Source organism: Apodemus sylvaticus, chromosome 7 (assembly GCF_947179515.1).
Source record: "Apodemus sylvaticus chromosome 7, mApoSyl1.1, whole genome shotgun sequence".
NCBI lineage: Eukaryota > Metazoa > Chordata > Mammalia > Rodentia > Muridae > Apodemus > Apodemus sylvaticus.
The window spans coordinates 83,913,574-83,926,004 of record NC_067478.1 but is presented as its reverse complement, the minus strand read 5'-3'; the positions used below and the strand labels follow the sequence as shown (position 1 = coordinate 83,926,004).

The following is a 12,431-nucleotide window of genomic DNA, read 5'->3' as shown; positions in this document are numbered from 1 at the left end:
GAGGGAAACGAGGACTGACAACTAATGAGAAGCTCCTGGGGGGGGGGGGTGAAAATGAAATTAATTATGATAACGGTGGTTTAATTGTGCACAATGTTGTGGATATAAAAACCATTTGATTGTATACTCTACAACTGACTCACAGCCCATGTGAGTTCTGTCTCAACAAGGTTAGTAGTTAAAGCCATTTTATGGAATGAATAAATTAATCTCTGCCCCACTCCCTGTTTTCTTGGTAGGTTGTGCTTGTTTGTGACAAATTTTCACACCGCAACCCAGGCTGGTCTCAAACTCCTGATGATTCTTCCTGCCTCTGTTTCCTTACTGCTGGAATTAGTGGTTGGAGTCACCATGCATGGCTTACACTGGTTAGATCTGCTCCTTTTGATTGCCTCCTGGCTCTTATCTTAGGTGGACAAGTCAGGGAGGTTGAGTTCCAGGGCCTGGTCCCTAGGCCTGGAAATGGACAGCTGATAGCACACAGCTCCTGCAGTCTACACACGCACAACCAACCCCCTCCCACATCCGGCTTGTGAATGCAACAAGAGATGGAGGGTCACACACACAGGAGAGCCCCTGGCAGCCTGCCCCACACTCCACCACAGCGAAGCATTTGCCTGTTAGCTGGACTCACCCCACCCCTCATAATTACACCACTAGCCCCCCCTCTGTGTGTGTGTGTGTGTGTGTGTGTGTGTGTGATCTGCACTTGGGTTAATTAAACAGAACTCGGGGCTGATGACTCGGACCACACATTGCACCAGCCTTAGTGCAGTCTGAGAGAACTGGCTTGTCCTGGCCCCGGGGAGAGTGGAGAGTCAGGGCACACAGCACTGAGAGCCAGGGGTGAGGGGGATTGGCACACAGGTGGGTTCTCTGCTCTTCTTCAGTTCCTACCCCCAAACTGGAGCCTGCAGCTTGTAGGGACAGGTAGTTCCAGGCAGGGCTGAAAGCATCTTGGTTTGCACTTAGGCTAGCCCAGAGGCTTTGAACTCTGTGCCAAGATGTTTCACAGGATACCCAAGTTCAGAAGAGGCAGTCAGTTATTTGCCCTACATCACAATCCTTCCACGCAGTAGAGCCTGTATTCAAATCCTGGTCTGCCTGATTCAGTCATCAACGTATCAGGCAACCACTGCCTACCCCGTGGTTTTATGATCCTAAAGAGCCAAGTTCTGGCTGGTTTAGGGAATGCCCAAGTGATGCAGAGCCTCAGAAGAAGGTGGAGCCCTGACTCATCGGCTGACTCTGCTTTGTGGGAGGACCCAGCAATTTTTCTTTGTGATGGGAGCCCACTGGAAGCAATTTAGATATGAAGCAACTCCTGTTTGGTGCATAGTAGAGATTCAATAAAGACTTGTTGATTGACTAACTACTTGCTTAGATTTTTGATAGACATTGTAAGGGGAAGTAAACGAATTGCTATCAGTTAATCATCAGATATTAGGTGCACTGTATGGTTGATAGGTAAGCCAGGCATCCTTGGATTATTAATTGTATATTAAAATGTTAAATAAATTCATATAAACTCGTATATTCTGAATGGAATAAAATACATTCATGAATCCAGCTTGATAGAACTGTACAGCGTCTGTTTAGATTATCTCACTTATTGAAAAGGGCTTGCATCTAAAACTATTGAGGAAAACTTCTAAGAAAGAAGATGTAAGGTCAAGCATGATGGGGTGCTGATTATCTCAGCAGAGGGGAGGCAGAGGCAGGGAGATCAGGAGTTCAAGCCCAGCCTGGGCTACTTAGTGAGATCTTATATGTTATCTTACTTACCTCTACTTAGTGAGATCTTATATGTTATCTTACTTACCTCTACTTAGTGAGATCTTATATGTTATCTTACTTACCTCTACTTAGTGAGATCTTATATGTTATCTTACTTACCTCTACTTAGTGAGATCTTATATGTTATCTTACCTCTACTTAGTGAGATCTTATATGTTATCTTACTTACCTCTACTTAGTGAGATCTTATATGTTATCTTACTTACCTCTACTTAGTGAGATCTTATATGTTATCTTACTTACCTCTATTTAGTGAGATCTTATATGTTAGTTTCATATAGCAAGATAGAAAGGAAGGGGGAAGGGGAGGAAGATAGGAGGAGGGAAGGAGGGAGATAGGAGAAGGAAAGAGGGAAGGAGGGGAAAAAGAGAGGGGGGGAGGGAGAGAAGGGAAAAGAGAGCCTGAGATTTACATAATTGTGTAAATAATGTAACTTGGTTTCTAACGTAAGGTATTCAGAAGGTCTTTTTGGTTTGGTTTGGTTGTTGCTTTTTCTTTAATTTATGGATCGGGGCTATTCAAAACTTCCTAAACTCTGGGAAAAGAATGACCAGTAACCTCCACATTTGAAGCTGATGTTTATAAAAAGGCACAAAGAGACATCAATAGTTTCAGAAATCCAAGCAGCTGGGCAGAGTGGTACGCACTGGAGATTCTTTTTTTTTTTTTTTTTTTTTTTTTGGTTTGTTTTTTCCAGACAGGGTTTCTCTGTGTAGCCCTGGCTGTCCTGGAACTCGCTCTGTAGATCAGGGTGCCTCGAACTCAGAAATCCGCCTGCCTCTGCCTCCCAAGTGCTGGGATTACAGGCGTGCACCACCACGCCCGGCCACACTGGAGATTCTAAGACTAGCTTCGGTTCAAGGCCAAGCTGAGATGCTTAGCAAGAGCTTAGCTCATGAAGACCAGCAGCTGGGTTAGTCAAACAGGCTTTATTTAAATTCTTCTAGTATCTACCAACTGTACAGTCTTAAACGACCTTAGACGACTGACCTTGTGAACCACAGCTGCTTCTTCGTCTGTAAAATTGGGTACAGATACAGCATCTGTTTGTAGTTAAGAGAGCTGGGCAGTGGTGGCACACACCTTTGATCCCAGTACTTGGTAAGCAGAGGCAGGTGCATCTCTGAGTTCAAAGGATCTTAGAACTGAAAAGCACTGGGAAAAGCCATTATAGGAAGAACACTTTGCCAGAGTTAAACCTGACAGTGAAAATATCCCATATCCTGCCCGTGCTTCGGAGATGCCCCCCAACCCGGGTTAGCTCACTCCACCATGTGGCCTCTAAGCAGAACAGACTTACCTCTGTAGGATCACTGTTGATAGGATTCAAGCTGACCGATTGGCCCAGACTACACTTCTAGGAAGTGGCCACCCCAGGGCTGGACCAAAGCCCTGGTGTACTGTCCCTACAAAGTCCTGTTGGTTGGAAATAGAGACAGGCTCAAGAGAAACAGCATAGTTATTATTGGAATTCTGAGAACACTTGGTGGGGAAAAGCATAGCTTCACAGACAGGCTCAGCCAAGCCAGTGACCCTGAGACCTGGAGCAAGGCGTCAGGCTCCCCTGGTTAGGAGAGAAAATGTCAAATGTCTCAGGAGACATTTAACATTTAATTGTGCAGATTTAACATGGAAAGATTTATAGTCCAAACAGTGGACATTAAGGGAGACTCTGAAATTTCTGGGATTATTTGAAGGGTCAGATGAGATTTAGAAGGAAAAAAGCACTTTGCAAATGTGATATTCAGAATCTTAGCATCAAGCTGGAGATCCTTGGCCCTTGTTAGAGACAGAGCATCCTCCCGGGGCCTGCCTGTGGGTCTCACTCAGCAAATATCACCAGTTCCTCCCCCCAGCTAGAGCTGGATTAAATCAAGTCAAAAGAGGCTGATTTCCCAGGCTTCTCCAGAATGGCAGGGTAAGAATGTAAACTCAGGGTAACAATCAACCCCTGACTTTATTAACCGTGTCTATGTGCAGAGAAGTCCTTTGGGGGTGAAAAAGCACTCAGGCTGTCTCTCTAAACTCCAAACAACCTGTGAGGGAAATGAAACAACATAAATGCTTGTTCAGATATCTGGAAGTGTCTTGCGTTAACTGGGTTTAGAGTCTGGTTAATTTTATATCCTATTTTTTTTAATAATTTAAAATGCATAGTGTTTTTCTTTTGCTGAGACAACAAGGGATATGTCTGTTTTGGGTGACACAACATGATTAATCTGGGGACCTGCCGGAAGTCACCTTCAATGTCTTCACACTTACCACCTGCTCTGATAAAAACACATCTGGAGCAGCTGAGACACAAACCCAGGAAAAGAAGGGCATCGGCGTGAGACACAAATCTTCTTTCTCAGGCACTCTAACTGCGAGGAGTGTGGACAAAGCCTTGAACGAGCATGTGCAGATGGAAAGATTTGTTGTCCAAAACAGTGGACATTAAGGGAGACTCTGAAAACACAATAACCTATTGTGTTACTCTGTCTTCAGGAGAGGGCAGGTGAAGAGGCAGGGACACAGGTCGGAGATTCAGCCCCATCTTTTACAAGCTGTTGACATTGGAAACTATTTCTTAGAATCCTAGCTTCCTTGTTTCAAAATGGGTTGGGTAATCTTAGCTGAGTGCAATGATGTTCTGAAGACACAGTGGCATGTGCCCAGGGCCTTGCAAACATGAGCCAGGGAAAGAGCATAGAAATCTGCCCTCTCTCCTCTAATTTCTATCTACAGCACAAAAAAGCCTTTATTTTCTTTTTCTCTGACTCCTGGTTACATTTCTGCTCCCTTTTTGGCCAGTCCTTGAGTACATGTGTTGCCTTTTCACATCGTGACTCAGTTTCTCCCTTTCAGATTCTCTGCCTCATAGCTCTTTGGTGAGGACCTCTAAACCACTCAGTTACTTTGGTGTGTGTGTGTGTGTGTGTGTGTGTGTGGCATGCAAGTGTTTGCATGCACATGTGGTGGCCAAAGGTCATTGTCGAGTGTCTTTCTCAGTTGCTCTGCCCCTTATTTCTTGAGGTAGAGTCTGTCATGGGACCTGGTAATCACTGACACAGCTAGACTTACCCCAGTTATCCCCCCTCTCCCCCTCCTCCGTGGTACGTGCATTCCACTTCACCCAGCTTTTTACAATGAGTGCTGGGGGTTTGAACTCAAGTCTTTAAGCTTGCATGGTGAGTACTTTACCCACTGAGCCACCCCCCCAGCTGCTCAATCACTTGCTTTTTTTTTTCTCTTCTCTTACTATCTCCCTGGTTAGAGACATCTGTTTTCTCTGTGGCTGGGAGGGAAATGAGAAAGGAAATGTTCAGAGGCCACTGGGGAATGGGTCACACTGCCACTGCTTAGAGATAACTAGAGGCACCAAAAAAAAAGCCCAGTTCCAAAGCCTAGCCCAAGGCTTAGGATTCAGCCTCCTGCTCAGTCTACTATGGTGTGTGTGTGTGTGTGTGTGTGTGTGTGTGTGTGTGTATGTGTGTGTATACATATTATAATGGCTACTGTTTACTGTTGAACACTGTCTACCAGGTCCTAAGTCATACTGTACATTGCACGTGATTTTGATGACTGGACATCTGTACCCCATTTGTCAGGAATTATTATCCTCATGTTACAAATGGGAAAACTGGGGTTCTGAACTGCCAAGTAGTGCCTTGCCCAAGGACACAGAGGTACAGTGAAACATCCCTAATCCAAAATACTCTAAAATCAGAAATGTTCTGAGGGTCCACACACCAGCTTCCCTGGAATTCTGCATCTGACCTCACCCGACCGGTTGCAGTCAGAACATAGGCACACTGAAAGCTTTGTATAAAATTCTCCTCAGGCTACATGGACAAAGTGTACATATCTGTTCCCAGTAGCTCACTAGACAGGTATAAACTGTCCAAAATACAAAACTCAAAATCCCAGACCCTGGTGACCTCACACGCGGAGGAAGGTCCACTCAGCAGGTCACAGTGGTGCAGCTGTGGTTCAGTACCATCTGGCCTCATCCACTGGTCTCAATGGTCCTCCCAGGATTCTCAGGCTCCCTCTGGCCGCTGGAAGGTTTCAGTCCACCTTGCTGTCCTCAAATATTTGGACTCTTACTTCCTCCAGAAAATTCTCTGAAGGATCAGCTGGACCCTACAGATGCTCCCATCCTACTTGGGGTTCTGGCGGTCACAGCACAGAGTGCTCACCTCTCCTCTTTGCTGGGTGACAGCTGCACTCGGAGGTCATAAGGTCACTACAGCCAGCCAGAGTCCCACCTGGCTGTCAGGCCCTCTGTTATGTCCACAGATGCTTTGTTTCTCTGGGAAAAGGAGTAGCAGCAGCCCTTTGGGGAGTCCAAGAGAATTGCTGGTGAGTTTTATCTATAGTCAGGGAATCCTGTGCAAGTTTGACACCGGGACTCCACTTCAGAAGACCATGACTGTGGAGAAACCCCACAGAACTGAAGGGTCTTCACACTGCCACATTTGGAAAGCAGATAAAGGAACTGGATATGTTCATTTGGGAAAGGTGACACACTCTGAGGGTCACCAAACTGCTGCCCTCAAGCTTGAGAAGGGCTGCTATGGGGAAGTGGGATTTGACTTCTGCCTTGTGTTGCCGTAGAGGTGACTAGGACCCAGGGGCATTCTAGTGAGTCATATGGGCAGCTGTGGCAAGCTTTTGTTTGGAAAGAGTTGGCACCTACACAGCCAGGACTCTGCCCAGATGTGATCGTGGTATTTTCCACTTCCTGGGGCCATCTGGACTCAGTTCATGAAGCAAAGCACCAGAGAGGGCTCAGCTCTTCTGGCCTGGGTGTCCTGAGAGGTGGGGGGGGGGGGGTGAGGGTCTCTGTCATCACTTGTTGCTTCTGTTTCAAGAGGGCCTGTGTGTGCTCTGGGCTGAGGTCCCTAAAGATGTTCCTCACAATTCATGCCCTCTGACCGAGGAAATCTGACAGTACTTTGGGAACAGGGCCAGCACAGGGAGAAGAGGGGTCTCTATTTTCGCTCATGTTATCCTGGCAAAGACCTGGAAAGTCAAGAGAAACGCTTGGTCATTGGGGTGAGGGCTCCAGGTTCTCTGAGCCACAGATGTGCTGGAAAAGGAGGGGTCACTGGGTGGTCCTTGGCTCACATTTATTTTTTGGTCTCTTCTTGCAGGTGTGTCTTTCATTCCTCCATCCTCACTCCTAGGCTCCAGCAAGAGGCCCAGTTTCTACTGAAAATGGAAACCACAGAGGTGGGTTATTGTAGAGCTCGGTGAGCCTTTCTTTGAAGGGCTAAGAAAGCAGCTGGGGAGTAGACCGCTCTGACGCGTGTGGGCTCTCACCTCTTGGCTTGAGGAGCTCTTCCACCTCCTGACCACCTTCTACAGTACACCCCAGGTTCCAGAAGCCTCCCTCCACTTGAGCACCCTCCGAGGACCAGGCTGTGGCTCTGTCCTCCTGTCTTCCTGCCCACCATTAATCACAGGGCAGATTTCGGTGAGATTCAGGGAAAGGGAAAGTTAGCCTAGAGACAGGAGGTAGGTTGGTGTTTGCCTGGAACTGTAGGGAGGTAATTTTTGAAGTGACAGCATATTCTAGATCTCCATTGTCATAGCTGTTACAGGAGAGTCTACTTTTTTTTCAGAAATCAGTTACATACTTCCTCTGTTTTTGTTGTTGCTGCTTTATTTTGGAGATAGAGTCTCTTTCTTAGTCAATATCCCAGGGTAGTCAGGGACATACTATCTTCTTCTCACTATGTTGAGTTGGCTGCTTTCCAACTCAAAATCTTCCTGCCTCCACTGCCCTCATCCTGATATTACAGGCATGTCTGCCATTCTATCTGGCTGTGCTTCTCTCTGATACGTTGTTAATTCGAAAATAAACTTTGGCACTGAGGATATGGCTTCATTGATAGGGTGTTTGCTTACCATGCACACAGCCCTGGGTTCAGTCCCTACCACTGTACGAAACTGGCAATGAAATTCCAGCACCTAGAAGACAGGCAGGAGAAATGGAAATTCAAGGTCATTCCCAGCTAATATCTAGTTCAAAGCCCATCTGGGCTATGTGAGATCTTGTATTAGAAGAAGAAGAAGAAGAAGAAGAAGAAGAAGAAGAAGAAGAAGAAGAAGAAGAAGAAGAGCATGTTTGTAGCAATAACCAGAGCACTGCTCAGGCAGGCACTAGGAACTGATTCTGAGCCAGGTAAGCTCATGGAGACTCAAGTGAAACAATACTTCCAGGAAGATTCCTTGAGCAATCACGGCAGGACAGTAAAGCTGTCAGTTCCCTCGTCTGCTCTGTGCCAAGAGGACTCTTCCTTCCTAAGATGCAGGTTCCTGTGTACTTGGTCGCCTTAGATGCTTCCCTTTCATTGAAAACCTATAGGCTGGAAACTTGCAAAGACAGACGAATCAGTTGCCAGGGAAGCTGAGGCCCCTATAACCTGTAAGGAAAAAAAATGGATTGTGAAATCTAGACAGAAACTTTGTTCAGAGATAGACTCTGCGTTAATGTTAGTGGGTTTTAAGCATTGCTTTAAAATATGATAAGTCTTGGTTTGGGGAACCCTTTTATATGGGACAGCCACATGATTACTTCCTTTGCGCATGCTCTTACAGCGCCAAGGACAAAGCAGGAAGAAAGAACTCATCTTTAGTTTCTAAACTCAGGCAGCAGCTGCATCAACCTGCTGTAGGCCCCGGGGCTGGGGAGAAGGGGCTGGCATCATAGTTTCCCACTGGGGGAGACGGGAACCTGCCCTTCGCTGCGGCTGGGCATGGAACAAATGGGAGGAAGGTGTCCTGGGTAACTCCTGGTGGACGCTCCCTTAGGGTGGCTTAGGGTCTCCTCTCTGCCCTGCTTGCCCTTAAGCCTGGAAGGACCCATAGTGTTGAGGGATGAGGGATAAAAGGGGAGCAAGAAGCCAAAGAGGAGAGGGTACTCCCCAGGGGAGGACCCGGGGAGGAGATTCCAGAGTGAGGCTCCCCAGAGAGAGGCTTTACCCAAAGTGGAACCAAGAAGGTGACAAGAGTAAGAACGGAGTGGCAAGGAATGCTGTGTCCAAGTGCATCCCTGGATGGAACGGTGCAGCTCCTCGAGCTGGGAGCACCATTTCCAATCACACAGAGGTTCTCTCCATTCCTCACGCCAGAAGCCAAGAGCTCTTTGCCTGGCTGACACAGTTTTTACATAAAAGCTCCCTCTAACACAAAAGGAAATGAGCCAGAAGGGGGGAAATGCCCAAATTTAGATGGGCCTGGTATTGCCTAGGGTCATTGCTTAGGGTCCCCATCCAGGGAGGGAAAATGCCGCTGAGATCCCCAGCAAAGAGAAGACGGGCCTACCAAGCATCTCTCCCAGAAGGCAGCTTGGAAGCTTTCAGAGGAAAGGGTCAATCGGAGGAAGACAGGATTGGATAGCCATGTGGGAAGGTATGGAGCCTGGAAGAAAGGCGCAAGGAAAGAGCAGAACCCAGCCAGGGGCAGGGATGGAAGACAAAGTGAGGGCAGCTTCAAGGCTGGACTCTATCCCGGGTGGGGGAAGGGTCTGAGTCTTGTCCAGGCAGCCCAAAGTCTTCTTCTCAAGTGAGGAAAATGCCCAGAAAGTCTTACTTGCCTGAGTGTGCCCTGAGCACCCTCGCGGCACTGTGTTCTCCCCTGCAACTGCCCGCTACTCCCATGCCTGCCCCGTCTCCACCCCAAGAGCCTGAGGCTCAGCGTTCAGTGCCTACTGAACACACTCTGTGGGACTCTGAGGGCCACATAACCTGGTTAGTGAGGACTCTGGGACAGAAAGCCAAGGAAAAGCTGATTCTGCTTCAGAGCCGGTGCTGTGTGTCAGCACTGGTTTCCAGGCGGCACACCCGGAGACTTCCAAATCAACCTTGTGTTCAGTTGTTCCCTCTGACTTGCCCAGAACTCCCTATCCGAGGTCTTCCTAGAGGCTCTGGGGTCCTGGATTGGAAAAGACACCTGACCTGCCTGGGAGCCTGAAGCAGCCCTCCAGGACTGGCCTCTTCATGCCAAGGATGAAGCATAGCCTTGTAGCTCGTTGGTGTCCAGAGGGGACTTCCTTAGGAGAGGGGAGGAGGAGGATCCAGCACACAGTGCCAGCCCGTGCCCAGAGCTGGATGACCACAGTGTGGACAGCAAGAGAAAGTGAGCGAAGGCTGAGTTCTGATGTCTTGGAAAGCAGCCAGTGAAGTAACGCGGCCAAGTCAGAGATTCCTTGGCTCTCTGCCTGGGTCTTCCAGGAGTTTTCCCAAGAGCCTTTGTGTTTCAGATGTCCCTGAACACCCCAATCCAGAGCAGTTTCCATGTCTGTTATGTAAAAGGTCAAGAGCCAGCCTCAGAGTTCACCCTAGTGGTTATCCCTGGTTACTGCTCCTAATTGTCAGGACGTTCTCAGCCTCCCCATCACTTCCTGCCTTGCTTTCTTCCTTCCCACTGCCCATGCCAGAACTGCCCCACTGGTTTGCTGAGTTTGGACTGCGCCCCCAGCCCCATCAGTGCTGGCACCGCAGTTCCAGGTCTAGGTCTGTCGAGCGTCTAGGATTGCGCATAAACCAAGAATTCATAAAAGAGGCAAAGAGAATTTTATTTGAGTACGGCTTCATGCATGGGGGAGCACAGACCCAACTGCGGAATCCAAGGTTCTCAGCAGAGTTCCAGCAACCCTGGGGCTTTATCACCGAGCCTACCTAAAGCTTCTGCTCCCACGATTCTGAGCACGGCTACTTTGGTTTAGGGCACGTGTCTCTTCTCCTGCTTCATTTTCCTCTAATGATCAGGATGGAGCACAGGATAGGAGGTCATGAATCAGCCTAATATTCGCCAGACCGGTTTCTACTCAAATACATAAACGTTTTATATTAATTGACTTTGATATAGCTCATAATATTTTATTGCTGCCAATGGAGGTAATTCATTATGTGCATAATTTTAAAACCATCTGATTTCTTTTGTTGTTGTTAAGAATTTTCAGAAAAAAAAAAAGCCCATCTGGTGCCAAGACTTGGAATTTGGACACGGGTACTTAGAAATGAGCACATTTTGAGGACAGCATCTTCCCAGAGGGCTCAGGTCTACACATTCAGACAGCTTCCCATAATCTCAGATGCTGTCTGGAACCCCCCCCCCCGGGAGGGGTGGCGAAGGGGACCCCACACAGAAGCTCACGTGGTGGCAGCTTCAAGAGCCCAGGTATTAGCTGAGTAACTGGGATAGGGCTGAAGGACAGGTCCGGCGAGTTCTGGCTTGTTTATACCTGAGTTACCTCACACTTCCCACCAGCTTCCCCGCCCCATCTGCTGGGGGCCGGCCTCGGCCCTCAGCCGCCTTTTCCCCACATGCTGGGGGACGGGGGTCAACATGGATGCTCCTCTTGACATCAGCTGAGCCTGGAAGGAGCATCCTCTGACACCATGGACAGAGGCAGCCACCGGGTGAGTGTGCGGACACTCTGGGCTTTTCCAGGGTTGAGTAGGCACAGGCTGGAGACAGGCAGGGCGCTGCCAGGACCTGCCCTGGGTGTAGGGAACATAGAATGTCTCGGCTAGCTGGAAACTGCCTGGGATCCAGGGATCTCAGCTTCTTCATCTTAGTCCCTCGAAGGAACTCCGAGGAGGAGAAACCAGTAGATTATGGGGTCTGGTTATTAGGCACCCCTGGGCTGTGTGACTAAGGCCTGGACAGGACTGTGGCCTGTGCCGTGGCAAAGACAGCTCTGGCGTTACCTGGTAATCTGGCTCTGCTGTTTGAGATTTAATCTATATTCATTTTTGCTGGTTTGAGAACCTAAGGGTATTTTAACCCATCTTTAAGGATTACCTCCTAGGTAGATGTCTAAACCCTCCCGAAAATGTGATTTTTTTTTTTAATGTACATTTAAGATTTTCATTGGTTGCTTACTAGGGGACTTACTGTATACAGGAAGTGCTTCCTTATGCCTAACCACAGTGTCTTCTGCTATATCTCAGGCTTCCTTCTGCTGTTTTTAGAGGTGATAGAGAGCGATGGGGTCGTCCTGTATTGAAAAGGGCCATGTACACACATCAGATATCCACAAAGCTTTATTTAATGTACCGCCCCTCTTGTTAACCTCTCCTAGATCCTGTTTTCTGCTCCTTTCCACATTTCTCTGTTCTCGATGGATAGAGTGAACTCTGAGACTCTAGAAAGTCCAACAAGTCCTGGGTTTGAAGAAACTCAGCCCATCCTGTGTTCTAGGCGGTGCCTAGCTTGTGGTCCACTCTGAACCCGGGCATGTTTCTGCCGAGGGCGCTGTTATCTCTCCTATTATTCCAGACTTCTCTCCACACGTCTTTGCTCACTGCTCTGGTCCTTTTGGCTCATGTCTCCATGGGAAGCAGAAAAGGGAGCATGGGGTGGGGGCAGGGGAATGGCGTTCTGTAGGAAGCATGGGGGAACCACCCTCACAGCCATGGCTAGTTCCCTTAAGAACTTGCTAGTCCCCAGACCCAAGACGGGGACTGAGCTATCAGTCCAAGTGGGAGATGGGCCGAGAGCTTGCCTCTGCCCTGGAGTGGGGTTACAGAAGGGATGCCCACCGGGGGAACTCACCTCCCCAGAGTTTAGGGACCAATGTGGAAGGAGGCTGGAAGGGCAGGACATGGGCAAAAGTGTGAGTTAAGTGTCAAAGTTC

The 12,431-nt window shown here is 48.3% G+C and overlaps 1 protein-coding gene across 2 annotated transcripts in view; it reads left to right on the top strand.

Moving 5' to 3' along the window:
- Nucleotides 1-11,190: 11,190 nt before the first annotated feature.
- Tmprss13 (transmembrane serine protease 13) overlaps nucleotides 11,191-12,431 on the top strand; it is a 29,368-nt gene continuing 28,127 nt past the window's right edge. For both annotated transcript variants that reach the window (XM_052188457.1, XM_052188456.1), the window contains exon 1: nucleotides 11,191-11,211. In XM_052188457.1, coding sequence (XP_052044417.1) covers nucleotides 11,191-11,211 — 21 coding nt within the window. The remainder of the gene's footprint in view (nucleotides 11,212-12,431) is intronic.